The 27,687-nt window shown below is 37.0% G+C and overlaps 2 protein-coding genes across 4 annotated transcripts in view; one reads left to right on the top strand and one right to left on the bottom strand.

Annotated features, from left to right (window-relative positions):
- Fgf14 (fibroblast growth factor 14) overlaps positions 1–10,218 on the top strand; it is a 651,360-nt gene extending 641,142 nt beyond the window's left edge. For all 3 annotated transcript variants that reach the window (XM_059273157.1, XM_059273159.1, XM_059273158.1), the window contains 2 exons: positions 6,076–6,274; positions 9,772–10,218. In XM_059273157.1, the coding sequence (XP_059129140.1) occupies positions 6,076–6,274; positions 9,772–9,908 (336 nt within the window). In that variant the 3' untranslated portion in view covers positions 9,909–10,218. The remainder of the gene's footprint in view (positions 1–6,075; positions 6,275–9,771) is intronic.
- Positions 10,219–14,855: 4,637 nt separating this feature from the next.
- The window catches only part of Itgbl1 (integrin subunit beta like 1), a 243,111-nt gene continuing 230,279 nt past the window's right edge, over positions 14,856–27,687 (bottom strand). Inside the window, exons 9-11 of the mRNA XM_059273160.1 lie at positions 23,064–23,210; positions 17,972–18,085; positions 14,856–16,859 (exon numbers count right to left, since the gene is read on the bottom strand). Coding sequence (XP_059129143.1) covers positions 16,768–16,859; positions 17,972–18,085; positions 23,064–23,210 — 353 coding nt within the window. The 3' untranslated portion in view covers positions 14,856–16,767. The remainder of the gene's footprint in view (positions 16,860–17,971; positions 18,086–23,063; positions 23,211–27,687) is intronic.

The following is a 27,687-nucleotide window of genomic DNA, read 5'->3' on the forward strand; positions in this document are numbered from 1 at the left end:
GTCTAATAGATAAACACCTTTCCTGGCTGGTCATGACTTGAGGCTGATTGGGTAGGAAAAACAAGAACCTAGAGAAACAATTGATTTAGTTCTAGAAACAAAAGTACCTTAGTTTCTAGAATTATAATTTTAGGAAAAATGCCTAACACTTTTTAGTACATTCCATCAAAGATTAGGAATCAACACTCTAGTGTTGGAATGTAACTTATGTTCTAAAATCATCTTGCACACTGACAGTCACTTTGTATTTTTATAATTATTCTCTTGCTTATCCAAGAGTGCCATGTTACTCACAATAGGTTTAAAACTCTTTATCACATTTCTTCAGCCTGCTTTTCCATCTACACCACTCACTGTTCCCAGAAATGTGTATCTCTCAGTGCAAACTGCTCATGATTCTCCAAATGTATCATGGTATTTCCTGTCTCTAGTCTGTCATAGTGCTAGTCACTCCACCTATAATCCCTCTATCATCTAAGATACCAGTGTACCATAAATAGTATATACTTATATGGTCTTATAAAAAGTAAAATGAATGACTAATTTTGTTCATTTTGTCATATTTTGCCGTGAGTTCAATACTTGATGTAACCATGTTTATTGACGAATAGTGTAATTGAATTTGAATTTGTAAGTGGAATTTGATAGAATTGAAATAATCAATACATAAAAGTTTTACTATATACAATGAATATTTCATAACAATTAGTGAGTGCTTATTACATTCTGAATGTTCTAAAATGAGTTAATTCACACCAGTTCTCCCAGGCTGTTTTTTGTATCTCTGTGTAACTTCAACTTCATTTTAGAAATGTATGCTGAAACTCAGAAAGAATCTTCCCAAGAACACTCAGCTAAACAAAAATCAAGCTCTGATTGAACCTTGGCTGTCTGGTTACACAGATCATAATCTTCTGTTCCATTGGCTTCTATTTACATATTAAAAGTATATTTATAACAAATGACACTATTACATAATAAATAGCCCCACCTATGTGTAGTTCCAGCAGTTCTCCTGAGAATGTTGACATTGCTTTGGACTGTAACATTTGAAGAATAGGTTAAGTTCTTCAAAAGCTCTTAAAAAAACTATATAAGATAAAAAAAAATCTTGGAATGTTGTTTGTGTGTGTATTTGCTTTTATTATTTAGCCAGGAATAAAATGACCAAAAATGTACCAGCCCATGTTTAACAGCATTTTATATTTCTCTCTTGTTGTTTTTATTTGTTGGGTTTGCTTTGTTTTTTTTTTTTGAGACAGGGTCTGCTTGGCTGTTCTGGAACTCACAATGTAGACCAAGCTGACCTTGGACTCAGAGAGATCCACCTGCCTTTGCCTCCCAAGTGCTGAGATTAAAGGCAGAAGGTGTTTGTGTCTCTGAAGTCACAGGCAAAGCTCACAAAAGTAATGCAAACAGGGGCTACAGAAAAAGTTTAATGAGCAAAGTACTAACCATGCAAATGTGAGGATCTGAATTCAGATCCCTGGCACCCATGTAAACAGCCAGCCATGGCAATGTGGTTCTGTTACTTTATTGCTAGGTAGGGACAGAGATAGGGAGATCTTGCAGGCTCCCTAGTAGCCTGTGTAGCCAAGAGAGTGAGCTACAGGTTCAGTGAAGACTCTGTCTTTAAAAATAAGTTGAAGAATCATAGAGGAAGAAACCTGATGTAGACGTATGGCTTATACACACATGTATACACACCAACATGCACGCGCACACACGCGCGCAAGCGCACACACAGACACACACACAGACACAGACACAGACACACACACACACACACACACACACACACACACACACACACACACAAGTTTCTGACACACCTGAAAAGTAGTGCATGAAGCCATAAGGTGTCCACTGAGTAAGTTACTTCTTCCACATTGAAAATATAATTTTTTTCATGTTTATGTCCATCAATTTAGAGCAGTGACAGTAGAGACCCACCCTTACTAATGGTGTGTAGGCATCCTATGCCATATTTTGGATATTTTGGCAGAAGTAATGAAATAGGAATGAGGAATGACCTACATTCTCAGTGCAGGAGACAGAGATACTGTACATAAATACAGACATCAGTGAGCCATGCTCTGGCTAAAGATCCAATGTCCCCAAAGGCAAGCATCAGCTACTTTAACCCACACTGGGTGCCCTAGAAAACAGCTATTCAAATTCTATTCCTTGATGGATTTGAGGTAGGCTTTTACTAGCAGATAACATGCTTTGGTGCCATGGAGTATCTCAGTAATACAAGTGACACGCAAAAGTCCAATCTCTTTATCCTAGAAGAATTAGTTTCAACCAATATGACAGATTTATTGTTCTATTGGGAGCCCTTCAAGTTTTATTGTGTTGCTGTTATACCCAGATCACAGTGACCCCCCAAAAGACCACCACGAAGACCAAAACCCATACATAAAAGCAAAGAGCCTTTATTTTCAAGCTCAGAGCTTGGACTCTCTTTCCAAGCAGCAGTGGTGAGAGCAGAGAACCCAGAGCCCAGGCAGGATAGGGTTTTTATCATAGCAGAGTGAGGGGATAACTAGGGTTCAGGACCCTGATTGGCTGACATTTGTCTAGGGATATCAGTAAAAGGAAAATGGGTGTGTGCTCAGGGACATCTATTGATCTTATCTAATAGTTGGAATGTTTGAGATGTCAGGTACTTCCCCTTAGAGGCTGGCTCATCCCTGGGTGGATCCCTGGGTGGTATTAGCTTATGGCTTTTCCCAGATCTGTGGATCTGCATGTTGCCTATCAGCAAGCCTGTCACAGCAGCTGTGTCTGAGCACCTAAGCCTGTCATGGCCTCTGTGTGGTCAAACTGTTTTGGGTACCCCCACATTGCTGTGATGAAATAACCCAGCTGAAAGCAACTTAGAGAAATGAAGGCTTCATCTTACAGTTCCAGGTTAAAGTGGAGAAATCAAAACAGGAACTTTGAATAACTAGTCATATCACACACAGAGTCAAGACCAGAGAGAAATGAGCACATACAAGTTCACTTGCTTGTACTCAGCTTCATTTCTCTAATTTCTCCAACCTAATACAGTTCCAGACAACATTAAGGAATGTTGCCACCCACAGTGGGCTGGGCCAACACACATCAATTAACTTAATTAACACAATCATGCTCACAGACATGCCCAAAGGATACCCCTAATCAAGAGCTGTCTTCCTAAATAAACTGCAGTTGCTTGATGTAGTCAATGAAAGCTAACCATCACAGGGGATGATTTAGAACACTCCATTTTGCTTTCCTTACCGCTTCACCCACTTTTCTCTGTGACACCTCTGACTCAGTGAGGCTCAGCTTATTAATGACAGAACTAAAAGGAGGGTATTTAGAGAACAGAAATTTAGTACAAAGCCTGGACATCTATTTGGGAAAGATCTTATTAAAACCTGAGGTAGTATCATGTTGGAGATCTGCAGACATCCCCATGGGAGGGGCTCATCCTGCCTTTTGTTTTGCTAATGTCTTCTATTGATCACTGCATCTGTTATCTTTGTCATGAAAAACATCTGAATTAATGAAATTCATTTCCCCTTGGAAAATTAACTTCTGGTGAAACAAATTTATGGAGCATACCAAATAAACTTATACTGCAGAAGATATTGCTTGATAACTCACACTTTTTTAACTTTTTTCTTCAATGTGTCTTTCACATTATGCACCTTGATCCCTTTCATTTCTCTGTCCTGTCTCATCCACCTTCTGCCTCTGAACACCCCCCCACACACACACACAAATAAAACATAATTTAAGAGGAAAAAAGAAAAAAAAAAGGGGAAAAATTAAAAATTCTCACCATGGAAGCTGCAGTGTGGCACAGTGAGTCACGCAGTAAAGCCCTTTGTCCATACACCTTTGCTTGCAAGTGTTCACTGCAGTCATTGGTCTGGTTCGAGGCCTCTGGTTCCTACTACACTACTGATGCTGGGCCCTCACTAGGACTCTTCCTGGATATCCTGCTGTTGCCCTGTGTTGTGGAGATCTTGCAGCTATGGGTTCTGCAGGTCAGGCCCCTTCACATGCTCCAGCAGATCATAGATGGTGTGGATGTTGAGGCAGGCCAAGTCATTACCCTGGTTCTGGGCATGGGCAACTACAGGGTTGGTCAGCCTGCCAGTTCTGCCCTGTCCTCACCACGAGTGTGGATCACTCACACTCTTTTGGGAAATATAGAGAAGCATTTCCATATGCAATTATGACACATTTCTTGTGATAATTAACATAAATTCAATTCTTAGAGATTTTTTCTTTTACTTCTCAAAGAATGTGTATTTATTTATTTCTAAAAGGTATTTATTTTTAAAAGATAAACAAAAGTTATTTTCTTTCTTTTTAATTTTTATTTTTATTTTGCAATACAATTCAGTTCTACATATCAGCCACGGATTCCCTTGTTCTCCCCCCCCCTCACCTCCCCCCCAGCCCACCCCCCATTCCCACCTCCTCCAGGGCAAAGCCTCCCCCGCGGACTGAGATCAACCATGTAGACTCAGTCCAGGTAGGTCCAGTCCCCTCCTCCCAGGCTGAGCCAAGTGATCCTGCATAGGCCCCAGGTTTCAAACACCACACAATAGAAACAGAAGGAACATTACCAAACTCCTTCTATGAGGCTACAATTACCCTGATTGCTAAACCAAACAAGGATACAACAAAGAAAGAGAACTACAGACCGATCTCCCTCATGAACATTGATGCAAAAATACTCAATAAAATACTGGCAAACAGACTCCAAGAATACATCAAAACAATTATTCACCACGATCAAAAGTTATTTTCTTTAAAAGCAAAATCTGTTCAGGTGAAACGAAAATTGAGTGCATTTTTTTAGTACAGTGATGTTGCAAAAATGTAAGTGGCAGTACATATGTTTTTGAATATTTGTTTTCCATATTGTACAAAATAGCACATAGCCTATTTATAACTCCTACAAAAACAACTTAAGTGTCTTCCATAGTTTGCCACTGGGAGGTTAGAGTTTGAAGTTCTATTTAATTGGGTGCTGTCAAAAAATTCTTATAAGTTGCATTATTATGCATTTTATAAATAAGCATGCAAATTATATTCATTGTTATTTATTTCAAAATAAGAGTTTCACAAAGTTATAAAATCATCTGTGAATATTTGTGATATTTATAATAGTACTAAAGCTTTGTGCTGCTCACTAATGAATGAGGATGGTAGCATTGAGCCTAAATCTGTTTAACACACTGTACTCTTTCCAAAATTGTTGGGTGGTTTTAGTCAGGGCCAGGTTTTGCTATTCATCATCAAGAGTTTCAATAGGGCTCCAAACCATAAAATTAGGTAATTATTTCTAGCTTCTGTCAGTTAGCATGATACCTAGCCTCAGCTTTTCACACATCAATAGCTCTGGTGGCTAACTTCTATGCCATCTGATTGTCATGAATTCAGGTTGTGGTTTCAGTCTGTTCCTCAGTGGTATAAATTTGTTACCCTGTAACACTAGTGATCCAAGTGACAACTGTCTACTTATTATTGCAGTTTTGCAAAGTTATTTCTATGGAAATAATGTAAAATATGTAATATTTTAAATATTGTTGTAAACTTTATCAGGAATAGGTGATGGTACACTAATGTGGTAAGTGGTTAGACACAGAATTGGGCTCTGGTTAAGTGAAAATACTGTATGGTACATTTTTATTTTTGTTTTTGTGATTTGATATAGGATCTTGCTACATAGGTGGGGCTGTCCTGGAACTTACTGTGTTCAAGCTGTCCTCAAAGTCATAGCAATCCATCTCTCTCATCCCTCATCCTTCTGCATGTTCAAATTACAGGCGTGAGCTACTATACCTGTCTTACATTTTATTTCCTTATTAAAGGAGATCTGTCCTTGCATATATATGCTAACCAATTTCAGACTCTCCAAATTCCTTTGGTATGAAAATTATGTATAGAGCTCCTGCATGCAGGCACACTCAATCCAGTCACCCCTAGGCATGGTCACTGGGTCAGAGGAATTCATGCAGAATGAGTAAACACCTGGAGCTTCTGCTTTCTACTTTAACTTTCCTCTCTTCTTTCTCCTGATAGGAACTTTTTACCCCTGAATGCAAGTTTAAAGAGTCTGTTTTTGAAAACTATTATGTAATCTACTCATCCATGCTGTACAGGCAACAGGAATCTGGCAGAGCCTGGTTTTTGGGATTAAATAAGGAAGGGCAAGTTATGAAAGGGAACAGAGTAAAGAAAACCAAACCAGCAGCTCATTTTCTACCCAAGCCATTGGAAGGTGAGTATATCACACACATTATCCTCTCGGAAGCTGTCGTAAACATTAATTTTTACAGGGATGCATCTGACATGGCCACAGGAAACTTCCAAAGGCTGATAGAAATGTCCTATGTTGGAGTGCTGTTTTCACAGATTTCTCCTTGTGTTCTTGGCTCAGCTTTATGGGCTCCAAGTGTAGGTTTAGGGTAGAACAGGAGCTTAACATTTGCCAGAGCCAGGGTTTTCAGTTCTGAACATCAAAGCTGGAGTAAAAGAAAAGGAAAAATAAAAATGTCCTCTCTCTCTCTCTCTCTCTTTCTCTCTCTCTCTCTCTCTCTCTCTCTCTCTCTCTCTCTCTCTCTCTCTCTCTCTCTCCCTCTGTGTATGTATGTGTGTGCAGCAGAAAACTTCTTTCAATTTTGCAACTCCTTACTATCCCAAATGTTCTAAGTACTTCATGATTTATAGTTAATTTTTTAAAAATAAAAATGAACTATGTTCTTACAAACATATAATGATAAGTTTATAAGAAAAATGTTTTCACATGGAATTTCAAGTATTTGCCTATTTTCAGATTATCTGGGTAAAATTTCTTTTGAATTATTATAATTCTTGAAAATGATCCTGAAAGAATTCTGTAAAGTTCCATATCTCCTCCCATGCCACAAAAATTAATTCCCTATGGTAAAGGAACTTACCTACCTTTAACTCTAAATAACAGCTCCTTCACATTTATTTTTATCAAATCCCAAGGCTCAAACTACCATACTCTATTAATTAATTAGAAATATATGTATTTTGTTCATTAATTATTCTGCCAGAAGGACCATTTACTGTTATTTATGTTAAATTTTAGAACTGAAAAAAAAAGTGACTTTGAGGCTATTACAAAGTTTTCTTAAGAATCAAAGATGAGGAAAATAACCAATCAAGCAAGCTTACACAGGTGGCCCAGCTTCTTGGGATAAAAGAAAAAGCCACCAGGCCCCTCTAGAGGCTGATGTGGTGTTGGTAATGACATCTTGTAGGTTGTAGTCCTGAAATCTACAGAATTTCTAAGTCTGTAGGACTCTTCATGCTTGATGCTTTGAAGTTCCTCAGTATTACCTCTAACCACTGAGCTGACCCAGCCCTTCTCCTATAGATAGGTCACGGTTAAGATGTATAGTAAAAGTATGAGGGCCACAGAAAATATCAGAGACTCTCCTGCTGTGGCGTAACAGTATTATCACAAATAATCCTATTACTTGGTATTCTAGCCTTAAGTGTGAGCATGGTATGTACATATGAGGAGAGAAAAATACTATTATATCATGTTTTAAAATAATTTCTGGACTGAGCTGCTCTAGCCAAAACAAGGAAGTATGCTCTACTATTCTTTTAAAATATTACTTCTGAAACACAAGATTTAACAGTGGAGATTACTAGAAGGATATCAATTTCCTTTATAAGCCCAAATATGGTATAGATTGTATAATTGAAAATTAAGGACAATTTCCACTGGGGTATGATTGTTTCTGGATGTCCTAGGGCAAGTCAGATCTCCCACCTAACTTTACTTCATAGATGGTATAAGTCAAAACTTTGATACTATTGGGTCCTAACTTAATTAGAGTACAAGTGAGAAATTAGAGATGCTTCACGAATGAAGACAGCTTTCTTTCTTTTTCCTATTTTTTTAAATTAAAAATAGATTTTTAGTAAAACATATTCTGATTATACTTTTCCTTCCCTTAAGGATCCTTCCAGATCCTCTCTACTTCCCCATCCAACCAAGTCCACACTCTTTCTTTCTCTCTGTCATTAGAATAGAAACTGGCATCTAAAAAATAAATTAGATAAAACAAAAATAAATAAACCAAAATAGGAGAAAACAAATAAACAAAAAAGAAAGAAGCCAAAGAAAAAGCTTAAGAAACATATACAGATGCAGAGATACACAGATTAACACAAATAGAAATCCCATAAAAACATAAAATGGGAAAACATAACATATACGAAGGACCTGTAAGGAAACAAAACAAAATAAAACAAAAAGCCTAAAGTCCTGACAAAGCATTGTGAGACGAAGAACCTCAAAAAAAGCCATTAAATTCATTTTGTGTTGGCCATCAACAGCTGAGCATGAGGTTAAGCCTTAAGAGTGGTTTGTATACCCAGTTAGACTTCCCTGGAAAAAACTAATTTCTCATTTGTGAGAGGTTATCATTTAGAGACAGCTCCTGGGTTAGAGACTGGCTTCTTTTACATGATTTTCAAGTAATTTAGCTCAGTGTATATTTACCTTTGTAAGTGTGCTAAGAAAAAACATGTGATACATTTTTGCAAATGTAAGATACCTCCACTGTACTCCTGGCACTGATCCTGACTCCGCCTAGGGTCTCTCTTCTGAAATACCTAAGCTTTCAAAATCCAAGCAGCATGCTGGGAAGATTGACTGTAATTATATTGCTGCCGGCAGACGAGTTTAAGTCAACTAATTTTCCCACGTCAGATATTTTTAAATATCCTTTCCTGAGACTCTGTAAAAACATTTTCTAAAAAGTGGCCGGGCGGTGGTGGCGCACGCCTTTAATCTCAGCACTCGGGAGGCAGAGCCAGGTGAATCTCTGTGAGTTCGAGGCCAGCCTGGGCTACCAAGTGAGTTCCAGGAAAAGCGCAAAGCTACACAGAGAAACCCTGTCTCAAAAAACCAAAAACAACAACAACAAAAAAAAACCATTTTCTAAAAAGTGACATGAACTATGGTGCTCATGTCACAAAGCACAACTCAGACAATTCCTCAATTTTCTTGCAGGCATTAGTCTCAGCTGCTGTTACTGCTCTATGCCTCTGTCCTACCAATACCAATTATTTGATTTTTAAAATAATGCATCAGAAAAATAGATACAAAAATATAAATGTTATGCAGTTTCCCCCAGTTGTGTAAAGGCCCTTCCTATGATGGTGGGAAAGGAAATAAAAGTAGTTATTCACAGAAAGCTCTGGTTTAAGCAAAAGGAAACCTTTATTACTAACACTGTGAGTAGCTTTCAAGTGGAACCAAGTGTGACTGTGACCAATGAAGAGAAAAATAGCTTAGTGATCTCAGGTGAAAATAGACTTAGGTCAAATGCTTTTCTTCAGAGAGAAAGAGAGAGGGGAGGGGGAGAGAAAGAGTCTGTGTATATGTGTGAGTGCTCATGCACCACACATTCTTGAGTAGTTATGTATGCTTTTCTTTACAGGTTTACATAGAGTCCATAGCTCTCATTTAAACTTTATTAGAAAAAAATCTATGTACATATGCATGCACATATTTTAGTATATAAATTAGAAAATACATTGAAAGTTATATCTTAATTTATGAATTAGAAATGACTGCCTTAAAACTGTTGTGCTCATTATCAATGGGATTGGGTTCATCCACCAAAAATAGATACAGACTGGCTGAGGTCTGTGCAAAAAGTGGTATGCCATTCTTGCATGATAACCAGATAACTTCTTTCTTCCTTCTCCCTTTCTTCACATCTCTAGTTGCCATGTACCGAGAACCATCTTTGCATGATGTTGGAGAAACGGTTCCAAAAGCTGGGGTGACACCAAGCAAAAGTACAAGTGCATCTGCAATAATGAATGGAGGCAAACCAGTCAACAAGTGCAAGACCACATAGCCAGATCCTCAGGTGTCCTGACTCACTTGTCCAGAGCACAGTGGAGCGATTTATCCTTACTAGACATTCCTGCTCCTGTGGTTGAAGAGCCCCAGCAAGCAAGCTGATGCTTGTTCTATGCTCTCTCAGACCTCCTTCGTTGCAAGTGGATAAATCTCAACCTGTGGTCCCCCTACACCAAGAAGACACCTGGACAAACCAGCTAAACTCAGACCATGGAATGCCCTACCAGATATGGAATGCCTTTTTAATATCTTTTCTGTGACTGTGACACTTCATGTGAATGACATACTTCACAAGTACACTCAATACCTTGCCTGCTGACAGCTACCCATAATACTTTTTGAGTCCTGTTTCAGCGAAATCCATGTGTTTAAGTTCAATTTTGTAGCACACAAATAATATTGAGTAATTTCTAGTTAGATGCTGTAAACCTGTGCTATCATGGATTTCTATTCTTCCCATTTTTACAGGGCTGCTCGCTCCACTGTCTGTGACCTTTAGCAGGATTGTGTTCCTCTGAATCTTCAGTGTTGCAGTTGGTTTAGTTTGGAGAACAATCAGGGAATCAGGAAGCCTTCTAAACCTATTAATACAAATTGTATCTATAAAGATTAAGGTTGTCTTTGGCTCACATTACCGATTAAACACACATATATGCTCTGTCCAGTAGGAGACACTATGCTCCCGAGGTGGACATGCCTGGGTGGAGCAAGGGTCAAACACAATCCGTGGGAAGCTCTCTATGATAGGTGTTTGGCACCCCCTCTAAGTTTCTTTCTGTGTGTATGTGTGTGTGTGTGTTTTATACATATCACAAGCTTACTGGTAATGGTAACATTTGCCTTGCCCAGCGAGCAAGACCCACTTGGTTTTTGAGAAAGTGGGTCCAAAGAATTTTGTAGGCCTTGTAGGCCTGATTAAGGTTCATTTTTTTCATCTACTAATTCTGGTTATTGGGGAAAAAGGAAAAATAAAAACAAATCATCACAACCTATAAGAAATATGCTACCTAAATCCATTTCCGACCCACTCCTTCCTGTTTTTAATGAAGATAACTCAATGCCGCCCCTGATTTGGGCTGCATTCCAGTTATCCTCAGCAGAGCATGGGCAAGGCGGCTGTTGTGTTCTTTCTGCAGCAGCAATGCACACGTTAGTATAAATTAGGCTTTAATATTTTTGATGTTTAATTACAAGTTTTTAAACTGGACATACTAAGGAAAATTTCTTTTTTTCCAGCTTAGCATCCTGGGTCTGGTACTGTGTGTCACCAGTACACACCTCTAACTCAGCTCTGTGGGGTCCAACAGGCTGGGTTTGAGGTGACTTGCCAAGATATCAGAATGTGGTCTGTTGAGTACCATAGATAAAACTAAAGGCAAACCAACACACTCCAGCATTGGGGTTTGGGCCATTAATTCATTTGACTTTGTTTTCTTTTGCTTTTGTAATTTCATTTTGAATTGAATTTTGTTGAACTCCAAGTTTAGAGGTACTAAGAAAGGCTGTGAATTGATGGAGACACACTTTGAAGACTCCACACAAAACATTCAATATCGGATATAAAGAGCTTCAAAATGTTTAATACTGAATTGTTTGAAAGTATATTTGTTAACTGTGTGTACACAATAAAATTCCATGTTTTCTTCTCAGAAAAGCTCATTGAGACCAAACTGAACCTCTTTTATAGAAAACAATCTATGTGGGATCAATGTACTGGCCTCTTGTTATTATTTCCATGTGGCAGAATGACCTAGATGCCATTTGCCCCCATCTGCACTGTGCTTACTGGGAAATTATTTTCTCACTGATTTCATGAATCTCCATGACAGCCCTTGCCCAACATAGAAAAATTTTGGCCTGCTTAGCTGATTAAAGATTCAGTATAAATTTAACTGTTTATGCTTATTTCATTTTCATATTGGATTCCATTTTAATAAACAACCATTAGCATAATGTTTGAGTAGATTTATTGTCAATAATGCTGAATTGAAAATACAAAAAAAATGACTCCTTTGACCACTATTGATTTGGTGTTATGCATACTTAGACAAAACCCATTAACTGATCATTTAGGGAAGACATACACACCATAATATGTGGTAAAATGTGAATAACTTGTAATTCCTCTTAGTTGGCCTTATAGACACAGGTTATACCCATCCACATGTACACACACCCTAAACTAGCCTACCTTTCTGGTTTTGGTAATCAACATTACTTGAGAGTTCTGTTCTCAAGACCTGGCTAGTGCTTAAAATTAAGGCAAGATTTATTTTTGTAAGTGATTGAATTTTACGTTATTGCTTCCCTCTGTTTTGTTTTCCAAGAGTTGTCAGTTGTCTATGAGAGAATGTATTATTGTAAGTTGATATCCAAGTGGCTTCTTCTAATACATGTTTAGATATATCACAGAGGGGTCCTTGTTATATTCTTGATTTAGTTAGGCCATTTCCTTTGTGTCTGGTCTCACTTGTTGCATGGGAAGAGGAAAGCATCAAATGAACTGCATGTACTAGGACCCATGTATCCAGAAGCACTGGTATGTATTTTTTGATTTACATACAGAGAGCTTGTCTGTATTGTACAATTTGTGTTTCTTACCATTTGATAAGCATATGAAACTCATATGAAAGCATATGGAAACCATCAAATAACTTTATGTAACAAAATGGCATTGTATCACCCCAAATATAGAGAACTCTCTGTAAATAAGATGATAAACTCAGTTTTCCCCTTTACCATGCCAAAGAAAATTTTAGCTCTTTGATGATACCTCTCTTGCTAATTTTCTGGAATAAGATCATCATTCCTTCCCTCAGAAATTAAGTTTGCTATTATTAAGTACAATCTGTCATCACTGATGTTCTGTATAGTAAATCTGATGGAACACATTTGTATTTATAGACTGTGTGTTTTATATCTCCCTGTATGTATATCCATTGTATCATGTCTCTAGAAGATCCATTCCTTCTGCATGCATATCTGGTGGGGGAGAGATAGTTCTACCACCTTGTTATGGTAGCTGATTGCTTTACCTATCCATCAACCGTGCTCATTAATATTAGTCCTTTACATAATTCAAGTGACACAATTTTTGTTTCCAATAAGTTTACTTCCTGAAATTTCTTATTATCTTCCCAGGAAATAATTATGGAAGACACTCAAACAGTCTGTCCTGTGTGAAGAGTAAAAGGGAATTGGGTACACTTTCTTTATGCATTTTGGAGAATTTGGAATCTTGTTTTAAGTGTTTGCTTGTCCTGGGTGCTTTGGGGGTGAGGACTAGCTCCATAAAGGATCCCATGACTTTTGCTCTAGTCTTTCTAATCATTGACTTTCTAGCAAGTAAGCAGAATGTATCATACATAACCACTTAATTAGTTATTAAACTACTAAACCATCTATTTTTTTCTCCCTAGAGTGACCAATATCAGATTTGGTACTTTAAACAAAAACTAAAACAACAAAAAGTCCTTTGTTGCTCCTTAAAGTGAATATGTATTATTTTGTTAAAAATTTATTCCAAATATTTCAAGGATAATAGATGTTTGATATCCCTCAAAGAAGGAGTGTGAGACTAGAGTGCTCAAGTTTCAATTTAGAATAAACTTAAAATAGTGAGAAATGACTTTGATTTTATTTTAGGAAACAGTTATATCATAGGGAAACAACTAGGCTAAATGCCCAATTATTTTCTGAAGTATAAACTTAGTCAAATCCAGAATGTAAATTGTGTTGTTCTAAAATAAAGGACATAGGTAGTTAAGGGTTTGGCTTAAAAAGTGACACACAGTGCTATGTGAGTATCTAGAATACTGTGTCGGTTTCAAAGTTGTGACAGTTGAGTTTGCATATTAAGACTGTGTTGTATTTTTGTTTCCCTTTGTTTGTGGTTCTCATTCAGTCTAATTTTGATATCTCCTGGTGAGGTTGAGTTTGTACTTGAGCTGATAGAGGTAAGTCATTCCTTCCCTGGTGCTGCTGGAATCCAGATGAACTCAGGATTCCTTAAAGGCAGTAGGAACAATGGTTCTCTTCATATCTTGAGGACTTTTGTTGACTTTTATAACTCCCCTGGAGGGATCTTCAATCATGGTTTGTTAAACAAGTAGGGTGAGGATCATCACCACTGGTGAACTTAATGCCAACCTTTCAATTATCATGGGTCCCAGTATAATTTTTGAAAGCCACAAGCAAGCCAAAGAGATTTGCTTATTTTCTCCTATTTATTACAAATTTGTCCTTGCTCAGCACTTTCAATGAGGTAGTTTCTATTTTGGAGTCAAAGTATAGAATCGTATTTAGGTAGGGGATAGATTATGTCTTTGCCTGTCACTATTTTTTTATTTTTGTTTTTAAACAAAAGTGTGTGGAATTTTCACACACATATTTATATACTGATGTTGGCATGACAAGAGCCAAACACAGACAGACACACACACACACACACACACACACACACACACACACAATAGTAAATTGATTGAAGCTTTTTTAAAGTCTGTTTTCCAAGAAAAAAAAATCTGACTAGAGACATACACTACATTTTCTTTTCATAATCTGTAACAAGGCACTCCAGAACATGGTAAACTACAACATATTTTCATGTTGTCCAAAATTTAAGACAGATCACATTTTGATCTCCATGGAATAATCATTTCTCCAATGTCATAACTCTATTCTGAGAAAACTTATATACTAAGGATATTTCAACACTTTTTCTTGTAAAGATATAAGAAGAGCAACACATTCTTTTGTAGTAGATACTACTTATAGAAATGATAAAAACTAAAGAGAGAATCATAGTAATTAAAAAAAGACACACCTGAGGTGATGAAAGGGAACTGAAGTTTCCGGGGGAGAAAAGTCTGGCAAACTACCACACAGTTATGATTAAAGCCAGCCCACAACCTCTTTATGTATGGCCTGAGAGCTCAGGATGGATTTTTATTTATTTATTACAATTTTAAAATATTAAACAATTAAAGAAGAAAATTCTACAGTAGTTTATCTAATACACATTGTTCACACCTTTATATAGAAGGCTGAGTCCTGCAGTAGGGAAATCTGAAGATCATTGTACCATGATGGGAAGGTCACTGACTCTCAATGTTTGGATGTCACCAAACATATTATCAGAACTGCTACTACATTATTATAATTGCTTTGTTTCTGGCTTAAGATGTATATAGAGAAGAGGAAAATACAGAGAAGAGGAAAGAAAGCAATCATACCTTAACTCCTTATATTGCCCTCATTTTATAAAACTGATGTTAATTGTCAGCTCAGTAATAGAAATACAACCTATATGGCTGGGTCCCCTAATCTCAGGATAGAGGCAACAATTTTATAAATAGGTTAAATTCTCAGAACCTTATTGTTACTATAAAACCAGCACCAGTGAAATTGACTCTTCAAATACTTTTCAGTATTTAGTTTTTTTAAGTAATACAGTGGAGGCATGTTTTCTTTACTTTTGGTGACTTGACTGATAAAGTCCAAGCCATGACTTTAGAATATTTACATTATTAATATAAAATTTGCAAGTAAAAATTTCATCTTAAAACAATACAGAAATGATTTTGCTATGTTATTTTAGGATTTTACAAATAATTCACATTTAGGAAAAAGGTATTTTTTTAGCTATAAATAATGGTTGCTTCAACTATGTGTATAAGTAGATCTAACTGTATATATGCAAGGAAACCCAAAATATTGTACATTTTCATAATTTAATGTGAGTTTCATAAACAGTAAAATTTCACCAAGAAAATAAACCTTTTGTTCCTATCACTGAGTGAATATTTGTAATTTTGATTTAAGGTATTTCTATATTTTGGGGTCCACTTCTGAGCTTCTGAAATAGGTGTCGTTCTTGTTGACCCTACCATTTCTTTGAAAAAACATCTTTTAAGAGCGATGAGTGCAGTATGAGGATCCTTGTGTTTCCAACTAGACACTATCTTCTTCAGAGGACACATTACATGAACTAATTTAAATAAAAAGTCAGATATCTTGTACATGTAACCCATGCCTAGTCTTAAAAACATGGTCTGTCAATTCTTGGGATCTAAAGTGTGTATTCCAATTCATTTTTTCTGTTGTGTTTGTTTTCAGTGGTTAGATAGATATTGACACAGAATATAAACAACTTATGTCACTATTTATTAAATTGTCAAATTGTACATTTTTCATTTCTTCCTGTAAGAGATCCTTGTGAACTTAAAGCCCTTTTGATCTGGTAAACCCACTCCCATCATCACACGTCATATGTGTCTATCATCATTGTCCCAATATGCAAATTCAGATTCATATGAAATCCTGGAAAAATCCAACTGATCAGTTTATGTGAGAATAAATATCATCCTTATATTCTGATACAGTGTTTCTGGTGTCGGAATGTGGAGTCCTAAATACCATGTGATTTAGCATTTTTCTACTACATATTGGCAAACATTGGATGTCAGAAAATACTTTGCTGTGAGGGCCCTTCAATGTTCTATAGGGTGTTCAGCATTGTCTGTGACCACTACCTCTAAAATGCCCATTCACAAGCACCCCTACCCTACCCAGTCTGACAACAAAATTCTCTTTAGACATTGCCAAATGTCTTGTGGGTGCAAAATTGCCCTCCTCAGTTATAAAACACTGATGTTAATTATGGGAAAACAATTCTTTGTGGTGTAATTTACATCAGTTTGCTGAAGTCATTTCTAATGAGGACCCATGTTTCACTCAGGCAGTCAGAAATAGAAAAACACATAAGAGTCTGTCCTAGTACTGTCTACACATGCATTCCTCTAAACTTCTAAAATGGCCTAGAAATGTGAATCCAGTTGTCGCCCATGGAATCATTAAGGATATTCAGTGCCAAGCCAGATTTCACATGCATTTCCATTCCATCCATCCCAGCATTCACAGCTTCCACAGCTACAGATTCCATTCCCTGTAATAAAATAAACATGGGAACTATAGTTATGATCAGAAAGTACTACTAGAATATGTGACTGTGAATCATAACTGTTCATGAGAAAACCATTCCATTTATTCTCTCTAGAGTGTCTTATAATAAAATGATGTCATTATGTTATTAAATACCTAAGAGAAATCCATGTTTAAGATAATTAACAACATCTCTTTGATTCCATAATCTATAATCAAACAGTACCCACCTTGCATCACTCAGCTGGGCTCTCATATCACAATTCTATTTTCTGTTAGTGGGCAAACCATGTCTGACTTACAAATAAGCATAAAGCCCCTTGATAGGAAAAATTAGGTAGGCCAGAGAGCTGGAAAAATATCCTTGTGTAGTAAGGTGAACAGAAAAAGTGATTGTCTAATTTAATGTCATGTCACAATAGTTATCTTTAACCTTATTAAAGTATTTGATTACAAAAATATTTTGAGTTACTGAGAAAGAATTTTATTAATGGTATATTGAATCAGCTAGAACTCTATGAAGTATGAGTACATTTTATAATTAAAACAATACCTTCAGGAGAACACATACACGTGTTATTATTTCACTTGGTTCAGTATTCACTTGGTTCAGTATTTTTATACCTAATTATTTTAACTCAATTAATTAAGTTTATGATGGCCATCACACAGTCAAACCTTTTGTATATGCTTTTGCTATCGTTCCCACCACACACATATCTATACGTATACACAGCTCCCTAAAAACAGTCAATATACCAACTTGTGGCATCTGAGTGCTGCTTAAAACAGCAGCCCTCCCCTGGAACATGTTAAAATAAAAATATTTTCAAGAGAATTCTGCATTTGTGTAATTGCCCTTATGCAGATTCATAGGGCAGGTTATCTTGTAGAGTTTCCAAACAATCATATAATCTGGCTGCATCCTTTTGCATTCTTCTAGAGAAAATGTTAGTATTACAGGTGATCACTCATCCTTTTAGAATCACTACACATGTGCATTGTTCACTGGATTATATGGGAGCTGCCTTCTCTGGCTACCTAAAGCAGCATGTAGTGGATGCCATTTGGCTCTATTGTCATCTGTGGCACAAAACAATTAGTGTAGTTTAATACCTGTGCAAATGAGACCATCGTGTTTGTCACAGTCTCTGTCATCGCAGTCACAAAACTCCCCTGAAATATACCACTCTTCTGCAGAACAAATGCACTTTCCACAATGGCAAGAACCTGAAATCACAATGGATATTTCTGTCACCAGAGAAATAAAGGTTTCCATCAAGAAGAGAGTATCACTGACAATAGGCTTGTAACAACCTATCTTCTAAAGGCAAAAGTTTATTGAATAGCTGTTTTCTCAGAGGAGAGCTTTACGTACTCAGATACATAAAGGTCATTCAGGAAAGCCTTCATTATAGATCTAGACAGTCGCAATTAGCCTGGAGCAAATGTTCTTTGGTCCAGTCTGGCTGAAATGTCAATGGAACAGGATGTGGCTCATCCTTAGAGATACTCTCCCCAAAAGGTATTCAAAATAGATGTTTTGTTTCTTTCTTTTTTAATTGAATTGCATTTTAAGTCCTTGTTATCTAAAGGAATCCAATACTAAATTATATTAAATGAAGATTCATTTTGTAATTTAGTAACAACTAAATTATTGAGTTCATCATCTTAGAATTTTATTTATATGAATTTTTGAAATAGGAACACACCAACTTCATACTGAGTGGCAAAGTGAAGTGTTAAAAATGCAGATACAATCTCTCATGTCTGATTGATATCTCAGACCTGCCCTTCAGGATTTTATCTATAATCAGGAAGAGTCCTAATGAACCCCAAATGAGGTCCAGTCAATTGTGCTACCCCTTATCAACTTTTTTCTGGTTATTTTAATCTAATTTTAAAACAAAAAAAAATTATTTAGTTATTAAAATATTTTAGGTAACTGAGAATTTTACTAATGGAATATTTAAGATAAAAATAAATTTTATGTTATTTCAAAGAGAAGAAATTTCTCTTTGTGCAAATGTCTTTCAAGATGGGCTTGAAAATCATGGGGAAAGCTGCTTTTGCCACAGATAGAAGGACAATTGCAGAACTCAAAAGGACCTTTTGCATTTCCTTGCTTGGCCTTTCTTTCTGGATACAATTTCCTTTTACTAAAAGATACTGATAGTTATCGCAAAGTTACTCAAGTCACCAATCACCTCGAGAAAATGTGAAAAGTAAAAGTTTTCAATGCGGTTAGCAAAACTCCAAACTCATTAAGTTCTAAATTCACAGAGGAGACTCGGCAGTGTTCTGAGTATTTCTGCTGAAATAGAGTGACTGACTAATGATTAACAACCTAGGGGCACAGAGAGCAGAAAACCTAGATTTGGGGAAATGGACTGACATGATACTGTCATGCATATCATGAAAGAATTATAGTTAAAGTGTCCCAAGCACTAAGTGCTATGTTAGTTCATGACAAGGTTATATGCATTTTAGGTGGAAGAATCTCCCACAACCAAATTTCATTTTGGCCTTTCTCATCACACATCTCAAGGCAAGTCAGAACCAGTTGTAATGTGAGAATTGTATTTATATTTATTTTTACTTATTTGTTAAGTGCAGCACAATGCCACTTAGTCTTGACTTGTTTGATTGAGAGTCTGGGTTGACTTGCAGACTATTTAGGACAATATATGGAGATCTTCTATTTTTGTGAAGTGATTGACAGTGTGGTGGTTGCCTCGGATCTTACCTGCTGGTCTAGTGGTAAAGACATAAGGCCCCCCCCCTCGAATTCTCACCTAAGCAGAGGGTATCCCCATTTTAGAATTAACTTTTTCTTAAATTTAAATATTTTATTTAAAATTTATAGACATGGAAATGTTGAACAATCAATTGCTTATTTAACAAATGCTAATGAAATATCTACATGGGCACTCTATTGTCTATCACAGAGATGTCCCCCAAAGGAACATCATGTTTAGTGGCTTATTTCCACCAGAGAAGATTAACTATTTGAGGAATTAAGTAATTTTTGATTCTTATATAGTATCTCTTACATCAGGAAGTTATTTACACAATAGAAATAAATGATTTTATACACTTAAGATACTAATATAGTCACACCTAGGATGCCTTTTCATGTGTATCATAATTCCTACAAAGAGTTTACACTTCATCTTTGAACTTATCTCTTGCCTGGAACTGATTCTTATTACTTCTTTTGTTTCTGGAATGCTTAGCTGCAAAGTATTTTCCTGAAATGAGCACGCTCAGCTAAAGTCAATGTGGTATATGTAGACTGAATATTTGACAAGTAAATTAGAGCTCCAAATATAGTAGATGTCATAAAATGTTTAGAATAAAACTGGGGTTTGATTTTGTGTATGCTATGGAAGTAATTCGTGGTCACCATAATCCAAGGTTTGTTGTTTCTCTGTTGATGATTGGTAGGAAATTCTTCTACTCCCTCCAAAAATAGGAACAGCATAGTATGTAGTATTAACACAGTGTACATAGTCCTTAGAACCTATTATAGACTTATTGTAGAGAGCTCTGGCTGTTCTTATAAATAACCAATAATAGGGGTGGATTATCAATATCTAGAAAGGGGAAAGCATGAGAAGATTCTGTCTAACAAGTATAAGCTTACTGAACACCTCAAAGTGAGCAACTGTTCAACTCAGCAGGCTAGAACTCATTCCCACGAGAGACCCAGCCCAGCCATAGGCTGCAGCTGGCCCATCCTGTCTGGAACCATAAAGTGATAAACTTGCAACCACAACACCACTAACCCATTTGTTTTCATTCTCCAAAAGGACTCTTAACAATGTCCCTATTTTTCTTTATGCTTTTTGCTGGCTTTCATTATTGGGAAAATTTTTCATCTATCTGTAGAACATTTCAAAGACCTAAGGAGGAAAAAGAAACAAACTTCCTTCGAAGAAGATAATGGAATAGCAGAAAGGATGGAGTAATTACCTCAGAACCATTCTGAAAACAGTTAACAGACTGTCTCAATCTGATTAAATCCACCTGTTAGCCATCTATCTGTGATGATTGTCACAGCAAAGACATCCATGTAATTTAATAAATGAGCAGTTCTTGCCTGCAGATATGACTAGCAGCCATACTGGGCATGACAACTAGGATAAGCTTGCTCTTGGAAGTATAACTTTTTCTCATTCTCTTTTCTGAGGATACAGAACAGGGGTAGCTGAGAAACAGATAGATGAATGAGGGTACCTGAACTTATTAATCATGTGGGTGCAGCAATATCACTGTGGCAGTTTAAGTATATATTTAAAGACTTGTCCCATAATGGTACCTCTGACTATTGGAGTGATTACTTGAATCTAAGGTAATGTTATTAAGACAAACATTATTGTGTCACCATGGAACCAAATAAATAAATAAATCCCCAAGCCAAACAGCAACAAAAAAGCCCTATAAATCTCACCATATATTCTGCAAAGGTAGCTAAACTTAGGGGCGACATGGCCACTAAGCACATCTCTCTTGATCATTTACAAAAACAATTTCAGTCTGGGGGCAAGTCCCCATTCCATTACTGACTTTCTTTTTCATACATCAAGCCTGACAAAATGCTGCAACCTGACACCCCAGCAGGCAGTTTTCACTATTGTACTAATGACACCATCTGTTATGAAGGTCACAACAATGTATCTTGTTTTAAATTTTTCTATGGAGTGATTTATTGTCTTGGCTATAAATTTGTAAGAAATAAAATGCTATTTCTTCATCGTCTCCTGAAGTGAAGGCTTTATTCACAGTTCCTAGCAAATGCATAGTTCAAGCTTGTCATTTTGGTGGAGGTGGGTTACAAAGTACCATGGCATGCAGCCACAGGCCAGGCCCTGGCTCACATCTGTCCCATAAAAGGAAAAAAAAGTGTCTATATACTTTGAGATCATCAGAATGAGGTTTTTTCCTACATGAATTTTGGAAACTTATACAAGTCAAGGAGATACAGAGTGAAAGGATGTGAGAAAATATCCTTTCTCATTTATCATGTTGAAATCCCCCAGTCTCTCACATGCTGTACTCTTACTGTGGTTCTCGGAGGCAGGGTATTGGACAATTTCTCCATGGAGACCAGGAATAACATCCTTGTTATCCTCTGTAACAAAGATTAATTACAGTTGCAAGAGCTCAGCCTCAGCCCCTTTCTTCTATACCCATCATGATGCCTCCAGAAAGGAGAAAAAGCATTTCAACCACTTACTCCCATCATTAATGTGAACCATGAAACTCAAAATGGAAAGCCTTGGGTGGATTTTACATTCCTTTTTTAATTTATCCATGACAAAGCATCCTATCCAGTGGAGGATGAGTATGTGAACATCTAGGCTCTCAATTGTCAGTGACCTGTGATTGTACTCCCACCACCCAAAAAAGCAAGTAACTGGAAAAGCTACGTAGGAATTTGTGTTTGGTTTAGTTGTGAAGAAATACCTTTAGGTCAATATCTAATCAAATTTTGAATCTTTTTCTTTTTAAAAAGGTTTATTTCATTAAAAAATATGTATGTGTAGGTTCAGCAAGCATGAGAGCAAGTGCCATGAAGGTCAGAAGAGGGTGTCTGATCCCCTGGATGGAGTGTTACAGGGTATTAGGAACCAAACTCCGGTTGTCTGCAAAAGCAGCAAGTGCTCTTATCTGCTGAGCCCTCTCCCAGCATTCCTCAACTTTTTGTGTTTCCTATATGCAAATTGCCTAGATGAAAATTCTGAAACTCTAGTGAGGACTCAATACAACTGCTTATATATTTTAGGGAATAATATTGCATAAAAGTCAGGTTAGGGGGTACATGAACTGTAACTCATTGCATTGCTGAGTATAGCTTTCTGGGTCCATATGGAATTTGCAACTGGACATGACTCAGCAAAAGACTATTTATGATAAGCTTGTAAACATAAATATGAAAAATCATATCTATGTTTTAATATAAGTGAAATCTTCTTTTGGTAAAGCATGTGTGAAAATTTAGGAAGTTTTCCATCTTTTGCATAGACAAACAGGACATTAGCACCTTAGTTCCCACACCTCCCGTAGCTGATGCTCAGCTTTCAGGGTTCACATAGGCTGAATGGCTTTTCTCAGGCAAAGTTCATTCTTGAGGGACTGGTTGCTACCTGCTGTTCTGAGGGACCATGTGTCTCAGCAGGGATCCAGCTCCAGCAGTGGTACTCACCCTTCCCTGAGCACAATGTGCCATCTGCTGACTCACACAAACTCTTGCTTTGCTCTTCTGTCATGTTACACTTCCGTGGGTGTTGGCAGAGCTTGCCAAACCATCCTTTCTCACAAACACAACGACCACAGGAGCATGTGCCATGGCCTGTGAAACAACCATAGGATGAGGATGAGGGGAAGATGTGACTAAATAGGCAGAAAGATCAGTTTGTAAGACAGTGTAAATTGTAGGGTATCATCTCCCATCAGACATACACAGTCATTCTGACACATCATTGTTTAAAACAGTGTCCCAATAGAGATCTAGCTTAGCATGGCACATTTGGATGTGGTATAGGAGATAAGTTTTTGAAACAGAAACCTTGAAATGATTTAAAGTGGAATTATGAGTCCTTTCTGGAGATTAGTCCTTTCTCATTTGCATTTCTATCAGCAGGTTGTGTTGGTATCACTCTTCATTGTGCACACCACAACACCCAGTTCAATTTTGAAGGCTAGTCATGTCACCACTGCTTGCAACATTTATTAATTGCCCTCCTGTGGCTTAACTAATAAAAACAAAAGGTATTCCTAATGATTTTACCTTTTTACATTTCTCTTCAAGAACAAGAGCAGATAAAGCATAAATACTCACGACTTTCATTGATGTATAAAAGTTAAAAATTTGGCCGGGCGGTGGTGGCCCACGCCTTTAATCCCAGCACTCGGGAGGCATAGCCAGGCGGATCTCTGTGAGTTCGAGGCCAGCCTGGGCTACCAAGTGAGTCCCAGGAGAGGCGCTAAGCTACACAGAAAAACCCTGTCTCGAAAAACCAAAAAAAAAAAAAAGTTAAAAATTTGCACAAGGCTTGTGTTCACGTTTGACTTTTGGTTTTGGTCTTTTTGTTTCTGATATCTATTCCTGTTTTTTGAGATGTTTACTCTTTACTATGAAACACTGTGTTTGTGACAGTTATACAGGGGTATATAGTCCTGTTTGCTTGTGTGCAAACAGCCATCTACTAGACTTCTGAATTTTTCAATTTAGTTTCTTATTTCTAGTGCTTTGTTTCTTTCCTGATAGTCATACTTTCTTACAGCCAGTTACTCTCTGACGCAGTTATTTGCCTGGAAAGGATTTTTCACGTATCTATTATAAACAAAATATGTTGCCAGGAACCAGAGCATAGGAAATGAAAGATAATGGGTACAGTGATTCTGCTATGTGCACAAGGGCATGTATCATTGTCAACTATACTGACCAGTGCTTTGGTATTGTGGTCACCATTCCTTCTTAACCATGTGTTCTGTGACACTCATCTCTGCATAGAAAGATTAATGGACAAGACTCTTTTGTTGAGAATTCATTATTATGATTAATTTAACATAACCACCCTTGTATACAGGTAGTGATCTTCTATAACATGACAATCTGGAAGTTAATGGAAAGCAGATGAAAGACCAATTTAAAATAAATCTGAACAAAGGCATCTATTCCCAGAAACCTTTCCTCATGCATTAAATGATGTGTTGTCATAGCCCATGAAGTCAGGTGTTGTCCCCATTTTACAGACAGGAAGCTGAACCTCTGAGGGCTATGCTTTTATGTTTCAAGTTGCACTTCAAATCCTGTAGTTCAGCCACACAGCACCAGAACTTGGCTCTAGTTCCTCTGATTTCAAGGTCCATACACCTTCCATGGAAGCACAGCACCTTTCTCTTTAGGAAAAGGGCTACGTAGTCATGCTTTCTTAACACGTGTCTTTTTAACTTCTGTATCATCTGCAAGACTGTAAGTGGCTCTTTCCCCTTTCAAGTCTCACCACAACTAGTTTATTCATGCCCTCTGATAAGATACCTTGATGTTATCCTCACATTTGCTTTTGTGATCTAATAGACAACCCTACTGCAGAGCAAGCAACTTCTAAAACTATAGAAATGATAGAGACATCTGGCGCTTGGACAGTCACCCCATGGTGTTGTGGGATATTTGTACTGTGAACAGGTATTGGTGTGATTGTCGTAATAAAAAGCTGAATAACCAATAACTAGGCAGGACTTCCAGGCACACAGAGGACTCTGGGAAGAAGAAAGGAGGAGACATCAAAAGACTCAGAGCAGGCCACACATGATATATTGAAGTGGGAATTGAGTCATGTTGCAGAACATAGATTAAAATCATGAGTTAATTAAGTTATAAGAACTAGTTAGAAAAAAGTCTAAGCTAAGGCCAAGCTTTCTTAATTAATAAGTCCCCGTGTCATTATTTGCAGGTTGGCAGTCCCAATGAGAAAGCTTATTGTATATGGCATCCAACATGGAGGCTCAAATATCCAAACATAGGGCATGAGAAAGCTAAAAAAACAGTTCTGGACAAGGAGCTAGATGTGGTTTCCCAGTCCCATGGTCTCTCAAGCAAGCCCAAGCCGATGCTCACAGCATACAAAGGTGTGGCTCCCAGTCACTGCCTATGGGCTTGAGCCAGCAGCCAATACCTTGTGCTAAGCAAAACCACACAGTGGACATACTGGTCCTTTAAGGCTTGACTCAGGTGGTCAGAGAACATTGCAGACACACAGAAAGCCAGGTCCAGAGACAAAAAAAATATCCTGTAAAAAGGTACAGTATGCTTAAAAGGGGCTTAAGTGCTAAGAAAAAAAAAAGAAAAAAGAAAAAAAATGAGTCTATACTCATACAATCATAAAAACGTTTAAAAATAATAAAATCTTTAAAGAGATAGTAAAGTAATTATAATACAGGAAATTTAGACTTTACATGGTGCTTTGTTAATTTTGAATTTTTGAATGCTAATGAGCAGAGAAAGACAGGTGCGGAGAGACACTGGATTGTGGAAGAAACTGCTGAATTAAACCAGCCTATATACTTTAGGGATGTCTTGGCTTCAAAATGGAAGTTGGACATTGTGTTGTATTGGGGGAGAGGTTGTGCTTTTGTTTTCACAGGAAACAAAAATCTACGGATTCCTTCAAAGTTAATTGAGATCAAATTTGACAAAGGGAGATCTCCTGAGGATCTTAGGTAGAGGTTTGAGGGACAAAGCCAGGAAATACTACAAGACAGGTGATGTGTATGCTGATCCCTCTGCATGGAAACAGCTCTGAGACTGGATGAGACATGATAAATCTTGTTGGCTACAGAATTCTCATGACTTATTATTACATGCCATCCTTTCATATGGCATGGATAGAGGTTTGGTCATACAGTCCAAATAGACTAATAAAGTTGACAGATGCCTTTTGCCTGCCCATACAAAAAACAGAAAATCATCTTTATCTGATTTGTGTACACTTCACATTCTATACTTAAGTTAATGCAAGATATATATGTTACCTTTAAAAGTTTATGTATTTTTAGAGCAAAAGGACCAGACACCAGTAAAGATAAGTAGCCCAGGTGATCCAGCTTCCCAGAAAGCCTCTGTTGTAGTTTCCTCAAATATCTGCATTCAGAACAATTTCAAAGCTGCTAGTTGAGATGGTCCAGTCTCACAGACTATTCAGCCAAGACTTTAGATAAGCTCTACACTTCCCATCATTTGTAGAGATTAAACAAACAAACAAACAAAAGACAGCTAGCTCTCCCAGGACTTGATCATTATCTCAATTTTTTCAGAGTCCCCTGAAGATGTTGTCACCACTAGACAACAGAAAGCAGTCTAGAGATCATGACTAAAGAGGTGGGATGGGTGGTTTCTGGTCACTCAATGGATGTTTATCAATTTTTGGGGGTTTGGTTATAAGTTGTCATTGGTCACGGTCATGGATGAAACTAAGCTAAGGAGATTAGATTCAGGGATCTTATTCTGAAAAGAAAAGTGAGGATACATAAATGATAAGATAAAAGGGTAGATTATTAAATCTACTTTAAAACTAAAATGCAACTATTAATCTCAAATATTTTACATTGGTATGAATTTTTGCATATTGATACAAATTTAGGGTTATTTTTGTTAGAACATACTCTATATATGTTTCTACTCTTGTTTAAGGTATTATACCTATACAACTCATTTAAAAATGTAATGTATAATTAAGAAATACAGGTAGGTAGTTATTCATCTATAATAATCAAACTTGTAGTCAGGTTAAGTATGTTTTTAAGGTTAAACAGATGTATATTTTAAATAAATAGAAGGTCTTCAAACACTTCAGAGACTTACAGGATATGGTATTTAAGATTTTTTAATAACATAAGGCTTTTCAATTCAATTGGGTCCTCTGGAAGAACAGTCAGTATTCTTAACTACTAAACCATCCCTCCAGCCTTCATCATTTTACACTGTCATTTGAATTTACTTAAAATATGTTCAACCAACCCCTGCTGTATTCAGTAGGGCAGACATATGAAGCTGTTTACATTTCAATTTAGGCTGTGTCATTTTGTTGTAATAAACTATTAACTGTGAGTATTAAAAAAAAACACATAAGGCTTTTCATAACAGTGAAACATGGATGCTCCTGGCAGCACTAATACTTCAAAAAAGGATGATGAGCATCAAAGAACTTCCATATATAGTTTACTTTTATTATGGCAGAGTAAGTCACTGGGCAAGAAACTACCTTTTCCTCAATTGCTGACAGAATGTTGTCCAAACTGGACAAACAATACACAAAAGAAGGTTT

This window comes from Peromyscus eremicus, chromosome 9, assembly GCF_949786415.1.
Source record: "Peromyscus eremicus chromosome 9, PerEre_H2_v1, whole genome shotgun sequence".
Taxonomy (NCBI): domain Eukaryota; kingdom Metazoa; phylum Chordata; class Mammalia; order Rodentia; family Cricetidae; genus Peromyscus; species Peromyscus eremicus.